The 14552-nt window shown below is 40.3% G+C and overlaps 2 protein-coding genes across 2 annotated transcripts in view; one reads left to right on the forward strand and one right to left on the reverse strand.

The window, feature by feature from the left end:
• Nucleotides 1–10450, forward strand: part of LOC130498112 (agamous-like MADS-box protein AGL80) — a 27638-nt gene extending 17188 nt beyond the window's left edge. The window contains exons 4-6 of the mRNA XM_056991475.1: nucleotides 9068–9193; nucleotides 10169–10352; nucleotides 10442–10450. Coding sequence (XP_056847455.1) covers nucleotides 9068–9193; nucleotides 10169–10352; nucleotides 10442–10450 — 319 coding nt within the window. The remainder of the gene's footprint in view (nucleotides 1–9067; nucleotides 9194–10168; nucleotides 10353–10441) is intronic.
• A 792-nt stretch (nucleotides 10451–11242) lies between these two features.
• Nucleotides 11243–14256, reverse strand: LOC130498113 (uncharacterized). Its single transcript, XM_056991476.1, has 3 exons — nucleotides 13774–14256; nucleotides 13003–13623; nucleotides 11243–11263 (listed from the first exon to the last, which is right to left on the reverse strand). Exons 1-3 carry the CDS (start codon nucleotides 14254–14256, stop codon nucleotides 11243–11245), a joined length of 1125 nt encoding a protein of 374 aa, XP_056847456.1.
• Nucleotides 14257–14552: the final 296 nt, after the last annotated feature.

Raw genomic sequence — 14552 nt, forward strand, 5'->3', positions numbered from 1 at the left:
TCAAGGAGGGCGGTTAGCTCTTCTCAAGGAGACAACTAGTTCAAACAGATAATTCAAGATATCAAAGATCCTAGTGATCTATGCTCTAGTTAGCTACTCTAGAACAAGCTTAGGGTGCAATCTATTTGATGAATATCACAACTTAGCAATTATAGTTTGGGGCTAATCCCACAAACCTATTTAAACCCTAGATCTAACAAGTAGACTACTCAGACATAGCTAAGCAATTCAATATAGATAGATAAAAAGAATTGCATAGATAGGGAATAGAAAACAAATGGAGTTCACAAATCTCTCAATGATCTCTCTCTCCCAATCTCTCAAAACATATAAAACTCTAGTCTTTCTCTCACACTCTCTGCTTTGCTTCTCAAGACTTGTTGCTTAGACTTGTCAAAGCTTGCTTGCAGTCAAAAACACTTAGCAGGAATATTTAAGCATTTTCATTAGGTTAAAAACTCGTCAGTGGAATCTCGTAATTTTGTGAAGTCTTGGTGAAGTAGTCGGCTAAACCATTTCGTCCTCGATATCGATCGACAACACTAGATGTGTATTGATCGATTATAATCTTCTAGTACGCGGCTCTCTCAGCTACATCGATCGACAACTCTGGATGAGTATCGATCGATTCTTATCACAATGTTGACTTCCGACTTGATCTTGAATGGTCAACTCGGGTGTATTATCTCTTGTACTCCATAAATGCTCCAAAAACATCACTTTATCACGAAACGCTCCTGAACCTGAAAACATACCTAACAGGCTAGAAAACACATTAGTTATATAATAAAATACTACTATACCATGGTAGAAAATGGGTGAAATCCATGGTATATCAACTCCCCCAGACTTACTCCTTTGCTTGTCCTCAAGCAAAAACCAGTAGTCTTTGGAAAAGGTTTGAAAACAGTAGGGACTCAAAGATTCAAAATATTGAAGTCATCACTCTATGGGTTTGCAATTCATATCTAAACATCCTAATCACAGAAGTTCATTATGCCTTATCCTAGCTTAGCAACCAAATTCATCTAGTCCACGACTTAGCAAATCTTATCTGACATTCCCCTATACTAACCTTATTTCTTAACATAAAATAAAAGTGCAGGCTTTACCTTGGGAGTATCGATCAAAGGACACATGGATTCAACTCAAACAAGTATCTGAACACACAGGTAGTCTTCTCTGATCCCTTTCTCCCCTCATCTCTCTTCTCTGAATCTCTTATTAGTTTCAATTTCAACAGGTTTCGATGCCACAAAGGTCATCTAGTCTATCTCATTGACATTTGCATTTGTAACTAATACATTTTGACAAAGTGTAGCGAATAATGGGGTCTCAGGTAATTTACCTATCCCTCGTTTCCACAATGTGTGATCATCCCTGAGATTTAGAATATTGGGGTCGCAGGAGACACTCCTACCCCTCTGCCTTCAAGAAATCATTTCAATCTTCTATAACATAAAACTTAGATCTTTGAGATGCCGAAGAGAGAGAAGGAAGGGAACCAGAAACACACAGACTTTTACCTTCCAGACTCGTAAGAGGATTCCGATCCAGTGATTACCAAGCCCCAAGACAAGCAAATAAAGTCAGTATTAGTGTTGGAGGTCAGCTTTGGTTCCTTCAAACAATCTCAGCTAGTGTATATAGGTGACATGTTGATCCACTTTAGCATCTTTAGTACTATCTGCAATCAGTAAATCTAGAATGGTGATAAAGAGTGATTAGATAATCAAGTATAAATCTATATCAATGTCCCCATTTAGTACTTATGTGAAAAATAATTTGAAAACATTTTTAATAAAAAACCAAAATAAAAACACATATTAGTAAACTCCCCCCCAGACATAAATTAAACTGTCCCAGTGTAACACAGCCGGAGTGAATAAATAAATCATAAGAACTGAATGTAACAAGATAAAACGACTAAACCTGACCGCAATTGGCGTCGATCGATACGTAAAGCTATACGTCGATCGTTACTAATGGTCGTGTGGTGCCGAGCGATGTGAATGGAATGTGTCGGTCGACGGAATCATCATTCTACTTGGATCTTTAAAAACTGCAAAAAAATGCGAAAAATAAAAGTAAAAATGTAAAAATAACTTAAAAAGAAAATAAAAGAAAACCTAATAGTGGGTTGCCTCCCACTCAGCGCTTTGTTATAGTCATTTAGCTTGACTTTGGTGGGTGTGTGACTCAGTTGGTGCAGAAACTGCTGCTTATCGGGAAACAAGCATCAATTCGTGTCTCCTCCTATCAAACAATGTGGCATTGAAGCTTCTTGTGGCATCATCACTTCTTAGCTGTTTCTCATCTATCTTGAGGACTGTATCCGTGAGTTTCCTCAGAGTTCTTTCAATAGATTCGATGCTGCCAACATTCCTGTAGACGGTTTTGTAGGAGTATTCTGACAGTTCCCTCAGTTCATTCTGCAATGCGTCGATCTTGTCATGAATCAGCTGATCTCGGTCTGCCAAGGATTTGGTGTCGATCCATGCTACAACATGTGCGTCGGTCGTTTCGCTGGGAGTTCTGTCGGTCGATCCTGTGATAACTGTGTCGATCGATTCTGAAAGCTATCCTTGGTACTGCATATCACGTATCTCGTTCTTTAGTTGATGAGTAGCTCTGCATAGGCTGTTCACTCTATTATTAGAGTGTCGTCAATGTCATCACTTCTTCCGTTGAGTCTCTCCTCCATAGCATTCATAGCTTCGTATAGCTCATGTTTGTTTCGATCAACTTCTGCTGCTGAGCATACTGTCTGCGCTGGTGGTTGCTCGATGTCGATCGATATAGGTCTGAGCCTGTCGATCGATGTCGCGTTTCTGTCACGAAGACCAAGATGATCTTGAACTATGCCAATGTCTTGTTGCAATTCGTTCAACTGTTGTGACAGTGTATCCAGGTATCACATGATAGGTGAACTGTAGTGATTGTGCCTTTCCTCATATGATTTCATTATATCCTCCATTGCTGTGAACCTTGTGTCGATCGATGGTGAAGAGTTTGTGTCGATCGACGGAACAGTAGCATTCTGAGCCTGACCTTTCTCGCGAATTGTTGCCAACTCTTTTTGTAGAAGATCAATCCTCTTGCTTAACCATTCGACATTGTTGTTGAGAGGGCTGTACACGTCTCCAATCCGTGTATTTATGTAACCAATCTCCCATTCATCTCTTTTAGGTGATGAACATTCTGGTTGGTCCTTGGATGTAGTCTTGCCGATGTCGATCGATGGTGCAGGTTCTGTGTCGATCGATACAGGTGGCGTAGCTTCCTTCTCAAGCATGGTTCTAATGCTCTCAATCTCCATTCTTAGCACTGCCATATCACTTTGGAGAGCTTCATAGCTTCTATCCAATGGCTGGAAAGTATCTTCCACCAATGTGCGAAAGTCTGCCCCAAGGTGTGCCTGAGCTCTCCACACATCAGTCACCATATCATCTATCTCCTCTCTGATGTAGGGTACTGGTGGTGGTCTGTATGCATGGTAAGGGCGTGTATGTTCTGGAAGGCGTAACCAACCCTTGTGAAAAAGAGATGCTCTCTCCAGGATTCTTCTTATGTGCTCCTTGGTAACAGGGATGATTTCACCATCAACTCCTCTAGCATGTCCAAACTCATCTCTGTGGACACCAAATCCATCGTTTGCTTCCCATCTGAATCTTCTGGATCCATCGGTATTAAAGGCACGTCGTCCAAACTCAATACGTCTGTCGGTCGATCTGAATCTTGCGCTGTCGATCGATCTGGGTAGCTCGCCGTCGATCGATAGTGATGAAACGGTATCGATCGATGGTGAACTCCTAGGTTGACCGAAACTTTGAGGAACTGTATCCTCTCTCATGGTGACGTGGTGGTTGTCTTGGACGTGAGCTAGGATGTCTGGATGGCCATGTTGATGTGTGAACAGGTTGTCTGGTCCATTGGCAACTTGAAGGATGTCTGCTATGTCTTCTCTGGATATGTGCAGAACTATTCCATCAATTGCTCTTGCAAAACCATCTGTGTCCCTGAAAATACCAAATTCATCAGGTGTTAGTGAAACATTCCTGATATCATATGGATCATGAAATCGAGATTGAGCTCTAGTAAAGGAATCGATCGATGGTGCAGTGGTGGTGGCGATCGATGGTGATCGTCTAGCTGCAGGGTTGGATCGATTGTTCTTGATGTTGCAGTCCTCCATGGTTATGTTGCTAGTTGCTGGAAGCTGCTGGGTATGAGTTGTTGAAGTTTGAATTTTCATGGCTGATGTTGACAACTTTATATACCCATCTGTTGCCCTAATCGGTGAAATTCTGATTTTGTCCTTTAAGTCGTCTGAGTCAATATCGATCGATGTGATGCTGGTGATGTCGATCGATGGATGTCATTTTGATGGGTGAAGTAGATAATCGATCGATGGTGGACGGTGGATGTCGATCGATTTGGGATCAAGATCTGCAAATCTATCATTCTCCATGTAGTTTTCCCAAGCTCTTTCTTCCCAAAATTCTTCATCAAATTCTTTATTGTAGTTTCCACTGTGGGAAGATCTGGCTGTATCTACTGCAAAACTTTCATCATATCCGCTATCTGCCCAACTTCTTACTGAGAAATCATCTTCTTTGCTGTTGGGTTGGATGGCGAAATTCGGGTAGCAATGATCTGGTAAATCGAGTTTATCATCTGGTGTGCCTCTGTCGATCGATAATCCATGGTTGGTGTCTATCTCTTCTGACTCGCTGGTGTCGATCGATGATGTAGAGAGGTTGTCGATCGATCCCGAGTACTCTATCTCATACTCTACTTCACAATGACAAACTGCAATGATACCAGGATCATCTTCTTTTTCCACGGTTTTGGCTGGTGGTTTGCCAAGTTTAACATGGTCGTAGTGGATATCTGGATCTATCATAGTCAAGCAAATCCTGTTGGTATTCATGTCACGTACAGCTCCTACTGTAGCCAGAAATGCTCTTCCAAGTAAGAGGGAAGAGTTCCAATTTAACTTGATGTCTAGGACATGAAAATCCACAGGGACAATTCCATTACCAATCTGTACCTCCAGGTCTCTGATCAAGCCTCCATAATTTTTCTGAGTGTAGTCCAGAAATGTGAAGATCTCTGGTGAAGGCTCTACTTTCAGACACAGATGGTCTGCCATAACCTTTGGTAAGATGCTGACTGATGAACCAGTGTCAAATAGTGCATGAGGAAACTCAATCCCTTGTACTACACATGGTATTGCAAACTTCCCAGGATCACTCTTCTTCTTCAATGTGATCTTTTTCCTCATATCTTCTCTTACATTGTCAAACATTCTCCTAATGTCATTTTCAGTCTCCCTTGTTTCTCTGAAGAACATCCACAATCTACTTGTGAAGTAAACCTCCTCAAAGGGTTTTTCTAGTGGGATTCTGATAACTCTCTTAGTGAAACCATCAATCTCCTTCTCATTAGCTTCCCTCTTAAGGTTCTTAGGAGTTTTCTCCTTTCTACTCCTTAACCTTGGTGTAGTGTCTGAAGGGTTACTAGAAGTCTCTGCAGGGTTAGCTTGTGGTTTCGGTGTGGGTCGGAGTGCATTGATTCCGTTGATGTCAATCAATGGTAGTTGCACTCGGTATGTGAGAGGTGTGTGTCGATCGATAGGTAGAGTAAAGGGTCGATCGATGCGTGTCTCATCTTTGTGTCGATCGATGAGTGGCTCGTCTCATCGGTCGATATCTTCGTAGGTGGGGGTGGGTGAATGAGGATGCGAAGCCGTGAATTCAGCATGTGTCAAAATCCTAACCGCGTTGCAATCTGTAGTCGTATCTGGAAATGACATCGTTAGTGTCGATCGATGTGGACTAGTTGGTGTCGATCGACACCATTGTGATCCTCCGAAACTTAGTGAACTTTCCACTTCGAAATCTCCTTCTTGTAGCTTCTCATGCTTCACCACTTGCCAGAAATCATCATCTATAATGGCATTCACGTGGTGTTTCATGCTTCCTTCTCCTACTTCCTTAGAAGTTCCAATTCTCCTGATAGAGTCTTCAGTTTGGACAATTTGTGTCTCAAGCTTCCTAACTTGACTACAAATGGTGTCTATCCTTGTGTTCAGATTGTTGAAGACAGAGAATCTTTCCATTGAAATCCACTGTAAGCTTCTGATGTCATTCAAGAACTCTATCAATCATGGCATCAAACTTACTCTCCTGGGTGGGTGGTGGTGAGTTTTGGTAAGCTGAGTTGCCGTAGTTCCTGGTGTTGGTGAAAGGTTTCTGATACTGTGAACTCTGGTCGTAGTTACTCTTCTGACCACTGCCAAAAAAGTTTTTGTTTCCACTCTGGTTCCCATATTTCTGAAATATAGTACCTCCAATGTAGTTCACATCTTCCTCTGTATCATCTTCTCTAGCCTCTTCTTCTTCAGCTGAGCAGACTGGCTGCCCCAGAAATGCATGTAAAACATCTATCTTAGCTCTGACTTCATTCATTTGGTTCTCCCCGATGGCTGCAACCGATTTCTTCTTGTCAGAGTCAGTGTTCTTGGTGCTGCTGCTGCTGTTGGCTAGGTTCTCAATAAGTCTCACAGCCTCTATTGGATTCATGGTGTTGAAGTTCCCCTCGCTAGCAGTGTCAAGAGCCATCTGATACCTCAAGGCGATACCTCTGTAGAAAGTGCTTAGCAGCTGCACTTCATTGAATCCATGGTGTGGACAGTCTCGCTGGCATAACTTAAATCTGATCCACGCGTCTTTAAAAGTCTCACCAGGCTTTTGCGCGAAAGTGGCGATTTTGCTCCTTAAGTCTTCAGCACGTGCATCATCAAAGAAATTATGCAGGAAGGCGTTTTTGATGTCGGCCCAGGATGTCAGTGATCCTGTAGGTAGCTGCTTGAGCCAGTGTGAAGCTTCTCCAATCAGTGAGTATTTGAAGAGCTTGCAGAGTAGGTAGTCCTCAGGGACTCCATCCATATGAATAGCAGCTATAAGATCCTTGAACCTCTCCAGATGGTCCATAGGATGCTCGTGTGATAACCCAGAGTAAGGTATCTGTGACACGAGAGAGTAGTACTGAGGCTTGAGCTCATAGTTCGGCTTCTGAATCTCTAGAAGTCGAATAGCTAATCTGTTGGTGTAGTACTCATCAGGACGATTGTAGTTTGCCAACGATCGTGTTTGAGCTTCTCCTGTAGCCTCAGCTTCTGGCTCAGGGATTATGTTTCCCTGTGCATCTAGCTTCTGACCTGTTGCATTACGCAGATGACCATCTTGGTCATACAGGTTTCCATTCTCGCCCTGCGTGAGAATAACAATCGCAACCATGCCTCGCGGGTTAGTGTCGATCGATGTACGGTGGGTAGTGTCGAACGATGTGGATCGGCGAACGGTATCAGTCGACGGTGCTGTCTGAGTATCGGTCGACGGTTGAACGTGAATATCAGTCGACGGTACTGCGGTTCTGTCGATCGATGCGGAGCGTAGGTCTTTGTGGATTGAACGTTCCAAGTGTGCAGGATTTTCTGAGAATAGTAGTTGATTTCCCTTATTGCTTATGGTACTGCTGGGCATGTGCCCTGAAAAGACAAGAAAAAATTTAATCAGAAAGGGGGTAAAGAAAAAGAAAAACCTAAAATTGATAAAATTAAATCAAATGGCGATCAAAGCTCCCCGGCAACGGCGCCAAATTTGATACTGCTCAAATTACCCTATAAAGCTTACTCTCTCAAATAAGAGGTTCAGCTGTAGTACTTAGGGATCGAATCAGGAGGAGCTAGGGAACCAATTAAATCTAATCAATTAATCAATCCTAGGTGAAGTTGGTTTTTATGATGAAATGTAAATGACAATCCTAAAATGAGCAAGGTAGTTGCTCTAACTAACAATATGATGGTTGTTTAAATGATAATGAAGAGTGCTAGACTTAGGGCTTTTATTCAGGAATGGAGATTATAATATCTATAAATGTCTAATAAGTTGCTTGCATGATACTAAAGAACTCAGCCGCTTAACTCTCAGTGATGTCTCACTGGTTAAATAATCTAGATCTCTGGCCTCAACTGTCGTATGTTGACCAGAAAAAGAGTCGATCGATATCCTTTAGAGATATCGAGCAATACACCTTTCGCAGTGCTGATCGATTCATCTGTCGGGATATCGATCGACGGCTTCTAGATATGCCTAGGCGCGAGCCGATAATGAACAATAGGTCTCAAGGAGGGCGGTTAGCTCTTCTCCAAGGAGAAAACTAGTTCAAACAGATAATTCAAGATATCAAAGATCCTAGTGATCTATGCTCTAGTTAGCTACTCTAGAACAAGCTTAAGGTGCAATCTATTTGATGAATATCACAACTTAGCAATTATAGTTTGGGGCTAATCCCACAAACCTATTTAAACCCTAGATCTAACAAGTAGACTACTCAGACATAGCTAAGCAATTCATAATATAAGATAGATAAAAGAATTGCATAGATAGGGAATATAAAACAAATGGAGTTCACAAATCTCTCAATGATCTCTCCAATCTCTCAAAACATATAAAACTCTAGTCTTTCTCTCACACTCTCTGCTTTTCTTCTCAAGACTTGTTGCTTATACTTATCAAAGCTTGTTTGCCGTCAAAAACACTTAGCAGGAATATTTAAGCATTTCCATTAGGTTAAAAACTCGTCAGGGGCAATTCAATAATTTGGTGAAGTCTTGGTGAAGTAGTCGGCTAAACCATTTCGTCCTCGATATCGATCGACAACACTAGATGTGTATTGATCGATTATAATCTTCTAGTACGCGGATCTTCTCAGCTATATCGATCGACAACTCTGGATGAGTATCAATCGATTCTTATCACAATGTTGACTTCCGACTTGGTCTTGAATGGTCAACTCGGGTGTATTATCTCTTGTACTCCAAAATGCTCCAAAAACATCACTTTATCACGAAACGCTGCTGAACCTGAAAACATACCTAATAGGCTAGAAAACACATTAGTTATATAATAAAATACTACTATACCATGGTAGAAAATGGGTGAAATCCATGGTATATCACTATTCCAGCCGGGGGTCATAATAATCCTGCTCTAGCCAGAGATCTTAACGATCTAGGTTATCTTGTTGACCAGTATCTTAAGAGTCTTAATCGCATGATTCAGATTTTAGAAGGAGACTCGGATGTGGAGATCGGTGAATCTTTATACTCTGGAATTTTTTTTTTGTTTTTACTAGTCATAAATCTAAAATATATTCTCAACTTAAAAAGATATATTTTCTTTTGTTTCATTATTTATAATAAAAATCTAATTTATTTCTTTTATTTTATTATACCTTATGCAATAAGTTCATACAAACCTTTTAATTTGTTCTCTATTATTTCTTTATCTTATTTAATTTTTTTTTTTTATTTTATTTTATTTTTATTTTATTTTATTTTATTTTATTGTATTTTATTTTTAGTTATTTTTATTTTATTTTATTTTTATTTGTATTTTATTTGTATTTGTATTTTACTTTATTTTTATTTTTTATTTTATTTTTTTATTTTTTTGTTTTGTTTAGTTTTATTTTATTTTTACTTTTATTTTTACTTTTATTTTATTATTTTTTATTTTTAAGGTCATATAAACTGTATTTGCAAAAATTATATGGTTACTTTAAAACAAATCATTGCAAATATTTGGGACAACTTCTAAGATTTGGTTTTCAATAATATTTTTATCGACAAATATGATGAGGACTGAATTATAATTATTGAAACATTCAATAATATTACCGGCCGATAAAAATGTGATTAATATATTTGTCGACTATTCAGTCATATATAGATAATTTAACTCAATAGTCCACCAAAATATTAATCACATCTTTATTGGCAGGTGATTATTCCTTCTGTTTTTTTTACTTCTAAATCTATATATATATATATATATATATTCCCTACTTAAAAAGATAAATTTTTCATAGCCCTCCATCACTATATAAGACACAAACATCCCTGAACTCAAAACACAGCACACACTACACAAAGTAATAAACACAACAAACACCATGACGAGAAGGAAGGTGAAACTTGCTTTCATCGTCAATAACTCCTCGAGAAAAACAACCTACAAAAAAGGAAGAGGGTCTTGCTCAAAAAAGCTCATGAGATATTCACTTTATGTGGGATTAATGCCGGAGCTATCATTTACAGTCCCTACGATCCTACCCCTGAGAGGTGGCCCTCCGTTGAGGGTATGAACCAAGTGATTACTACTTATCGGAACTTGCCGGAAATTGATTGGCACAATAATATGTTCAATCAACAGGAGTTTGTCCAACAGAGGATAACCAAAGCCGATAAACTTCTGCTTATGAAGAAGAAGGACAACAGGGAGGTTAACCTCACGAAAGATATGTATCGATTTCTTCAGATTGGACAGTTAACTATTCCAGCCGGGGGTCATAATAAACCTGCTCTAATCAGGGATCTTAACGATCTAGGTTATCTTGTTGACCAGTATCTTAACAGTCTTAATCGCAGGATTCAGATTTTAGAAGGAGGCTCGGATGTGGAAATTAATATTTTTTTTTGTTTTTACTCGTCATAAATCTAAAATATATTCTCAACTTAAAAAGATATATTTTCTTTTGTTTCATTATTTAAAATAAAAATCTGATTTATTTGTTTTATTGTATTATACCTTATGCAATAAGTTCATATAAACCTTTTTATTTTTTTCTCTATTATTTCTTTTATCTTATTTTATTTTAATTTTATTTTAGTTTATTTTATTTATTTTATTTTATATTATTTATTTTATTTTATTTTATTTTTATTTTATTTTATTTTATTTATTTTTTATTTTTATTTATTTATTTCGTTTTGTTTTCTTTTATTTCTACTTTTATTTTTACTTATTTTAATTATTTTTTATTTTTTAGGGTCATATAAACTGTATTTGCAAAAATTATAGGGTTACTTTAAAACAAATCATTGCAAATATTTGGGACAACTTCTAAGATTTGGTTTTCAATAATAATTTTATCGACAAATATAGTGAGGACTAACTATAATTATTGAAATATTCAATAATATTACCGGCCGATAAAAATGTGATTAATATATTTGTCAACTATTCAGTCATATATATTATTTAACTCAATAGTCCACAAAAATATTAATCACATATTTATTGGCAGGTGATTATTCTTTCTGTTTTTTTACTTCATAAATCTATATATATTCCCTACTTAAAAAGATAATTTTTTTCATAGCCCTCCGTCACTATATAAGACACACACATCCCTGAACTCAAAACACAACACACACTACACAAAGTAATAATCACAACAAACACCATGACGAGATGGAAGGTGAAACTTGCTTTCATCGTCAATAACTCCTCGAGAAAAACAACCTACAAAAAAAGGAAGAGGGGCTTGCTCAAAAATGCGCATGAGATATTCACTTTATGTGGGATTAATGCCGGGGCTATCATTTACAGTCCCTACGATCCTACCCCTGCGGTGTGGCCCTCCGTTGAGGGTATGAACCAAGTGATTACTACTTTTCGGAATGTGGGAACAGAAATTCGCAACGTCAATATTTCGTATAAATAAGGAAACTAGAGAAAACCCTAATTTCCCAGAATGTCCCGGATTTCTGAGAAACCACACGTCAAGCAATCAGAACACGACAATAACGAGAAAATTAAATAAAAATCGGAAAAGAGAGCAAGAAGGATTTTATTCCGAATCTGCGTATGAGCGTAACAACAACAAGGTAACGTGCTTCGGCTACGAGAGCTGTCGACGAGATCCCTAGTTCTAATACCCGAAGGTGGCTAAACCTAATTGAGTCGCAGCTCGAAAACAAAAACGGAAAATTGCCTAAAACGTTCTAAGTGCTAAGTTGCTCTGGAAAAGTGATCCCTCTATGCCTCTCGCCTTGAACTCCTTATATACTCCCTCTAAGGTCGGTTTACGCTTCCCCCTTTTGCCCTTAAGCCGTCATAGTCGGAAAAATGGGAATATTCCATTTTTCCGTTCTTCATGATTATCTGCGGAAAGTTTCCATTTTTTCCGCGGAAACTGATACTTATCCTCCAAGCATAAACCATCATAAGGTTTATGGGTTTTTAAGAAATCGTAAGTGGGTCTCGAATCAAGTTTAGGACCCTTTGGGCCGTCTTTTCAATTCGAGACATTTTTTACGATTATTCCGATAAGGTTAAGTTTCCGCGGTTATTATCGTAAACCAAACGGACGATTCCATTTGATCAAGAGATCAAGAAACGGATAGTCGCGAGTTGCGGAGAACGGCTATACGGATAGTCGAGAATGCATAGTTTTACGTCGTATCGTCCTTTCGGAAGACTTCGGACGTTTGGGAAAATGATCAATATACGAATGCTCGATCGCTATAGCGACCGACCTTTGTCCGCAGCTCGGTCGCTATAGCGACCGAGATCTAGCTGCAGCTCGGTCGCTATAGCGACCAAGCTGTAATCGTAGCTCGGTCGCTATAGCGACCGAGCGTGGTCTCGTGATCCGTTCGCTATAGCAACCGAGCTCTCGTTCGTGACCCGATTGCCATCGCGATCGGGTTTATGCCATGGTCTGAGGTCCGTTATCCAAGTGTTTGAACCAATCGCAAAGCTACGATTCTCTTAGGATGCTTGTTTGCGGAGGTTTGGTCCTTTGATAATAAAGTTCCGTTTTATTTTAAGAAATCGTTACTTTCTTAAAACGTTGATTTCTCAAGTCGTTGATTAAGAAATCGTTGATTTCTTAAGTCGTTGATTAAGAAATCGTTGATTTCTTAAATCGTTGATTAGGAAATTATCGTTTTAAAGAATCGTTGTCTTAAAACAAAAATTTTCCACAAATTTTTCGTATAAGTTTTTCTTTTCCGAAAAACCGTAAAAAAATTCTTAAGTAAATAATTTTAAACGGAAATTTGGAAGCCAACTTTGCCTTGTCTGATTTCGAAGTAAATAATTTCATGGACGTTTGTCCGGAGAAACCCGTGAGCGGTTTTGGTACCGGGGTGACTTCTCCGAGCTTGACGCCCATCCTCCTTAAGGTATCGTGGAAGATTAAGTTTACCGTACTTCCGGTGTCGATGAGTATCTTCGCAACTTCGAGATCTCTTATCACGAGATCGACGACCAAGGGGTCGCAGTGAGGCTGATCGATTCCGCAGGCCTCTTCTTCAGTGAATGTGATCGAGGTGTTCTGTCCGTCTCGGGGAGGCGACCGTGGAGGATACTTCGCAGTTGACTCGGCTTTCCGTTGGTAGGCCTTGATGGCTGAGACCGAGTCCTTGCAGTATTGGGATCCTCCCATGATCATGTTGACCCTCCTTCGGGAGTTATCGTTTCCTCTATCGTCCGGTCCTCTCTCGCGTTTATCCCCCGCCTGATTTCTCGGCGACGAGTTCTCTGCGGGAGGATTCTTGTTGGTTTTTGGCGGACGGTCGGAGTCGAGGATTAGATCTTTGATGCTGGTTACTCCAGAGAGTTCTCCAGCAATTAGCTTCGCGGCCAGTCTTGCTCCTACGACTTTGCGGTTAGCCATTGAGTGACCTTCGGTCTGATGGAACTCGCAGTAGACGTTTTTGTCGTAACTCTGGTTACGGTTCCATGTATTCTCCGAAGTTCTGCCCTGCTTCGTATTGACAGCGTAGTTGTGCGCGCCTTGGAGCTCTTCCCCCTCGTGATGGACGTACTTGTCGTTACGAGAGGTTTTCTTCTTCGACTTCGGATCCACGTCTTTTGAAGAGTTCCTTGCCGGCTTATGTTTTTGCGACAGGACTTTCGTCTCTTCTTCGATCATTATGTAATCCGAGGCTTTGTGGAAGGCGCCCTGGATCGTGCGAGGTTTTTCGAGCATTATCCACTTTCTGAACTTTGACTTGTACCAGAGCGCCTTCCTAAGCGCGTCGATGGCGACTTTGTCACTGATTCCGCTGACCTTCGCCATGATCAGTTTGAAACGGCTTATAAACTCTCGGAGGGTTTCACCCTCTTCCTGGGTTAAGCTCCAGAGATCGACATCGGAAGTTTCTCTATCGATGAACATAGAGTATTTGAGGAGGAATTCCGATGCGAGTTGGCGAAAGCTTCCGATGGAGTTTCGCTTCAACCGGGAGAACCATTCGAGCGCCGCACCTTCGAGATTTTCGATGAACAGGCGACAGTAACCAGCGTCTTTCTCGCTTTCTCTAAGCCTGGCTCTTCCCATTGTGATATGGAACGCCTGGAGATGCGCCTTTGGATCGGTCGTACCGTTATACATCGGTATCTTGAGCTTTCCCGGATTAGATACCTTAGTCTCGGAGATTCGTGCGGTGAAGGGCGCTTTACGAGCCACTTCGAGCAGCCTGTCGATTTCTGGGGCAGCACTCGTGGCGTGGTGGATCTGCGATTTCACGGCCCTTACTTCCGCGGCGGTCTTGGTGATGTAATCGCGGAGATCGCGTATGTCGGGATCCTCTCCAGCGGTTTTCCGAGCTTGTCGGCGTTCGCTGCGAGTGATCTCGGTTGTCTTTCGGCAAGTTCCTCCTGTTCGATCCAATAGAGGTTTTCCTCTTC

This window comes from Raphanus sativus, chromosome 7 (assembly GCF_000801105.2).
Source record: "Raphanus sativus cultivar WK10039 chromosome 7, ASM80110v3, whole genome shotgun sequence".
Lineage (NCBI taxonomy): Eukaryota > Viridiplantae > Streptophyta > Magnoliopsida > Brassicales > Brassicaceae > Raphanus > Raphanus sativus.

What these genes read in the sequence shown, in the direction of transcription:
- LOC130498113 (XM_056991476.1), bottom strand. Translation starts at nt 14,256, where the DNA reads ATGTATAACGGTACGACCGATCCAAAGGCGCATCTCCAGGCGTTCCAT. An exon ending in TGATCGAAGAAGAGACGAAA is followed by an intron (nt 13,624 to 13,773) that starts GTCCTGTCGCAA and finishes AATACGAAGCAG; the next exon opens with GGCAGAACTTCGGAGAATAC. An exon ending in AGCTCGGAGAAGTCACCCCG is followed by an intron (nt 11,264 to 13,002) that starts GTACCAAAACCG and finishes TTTTGAGTTCAG; the next exon opens with GGATGTGTGTGTCTTATATA.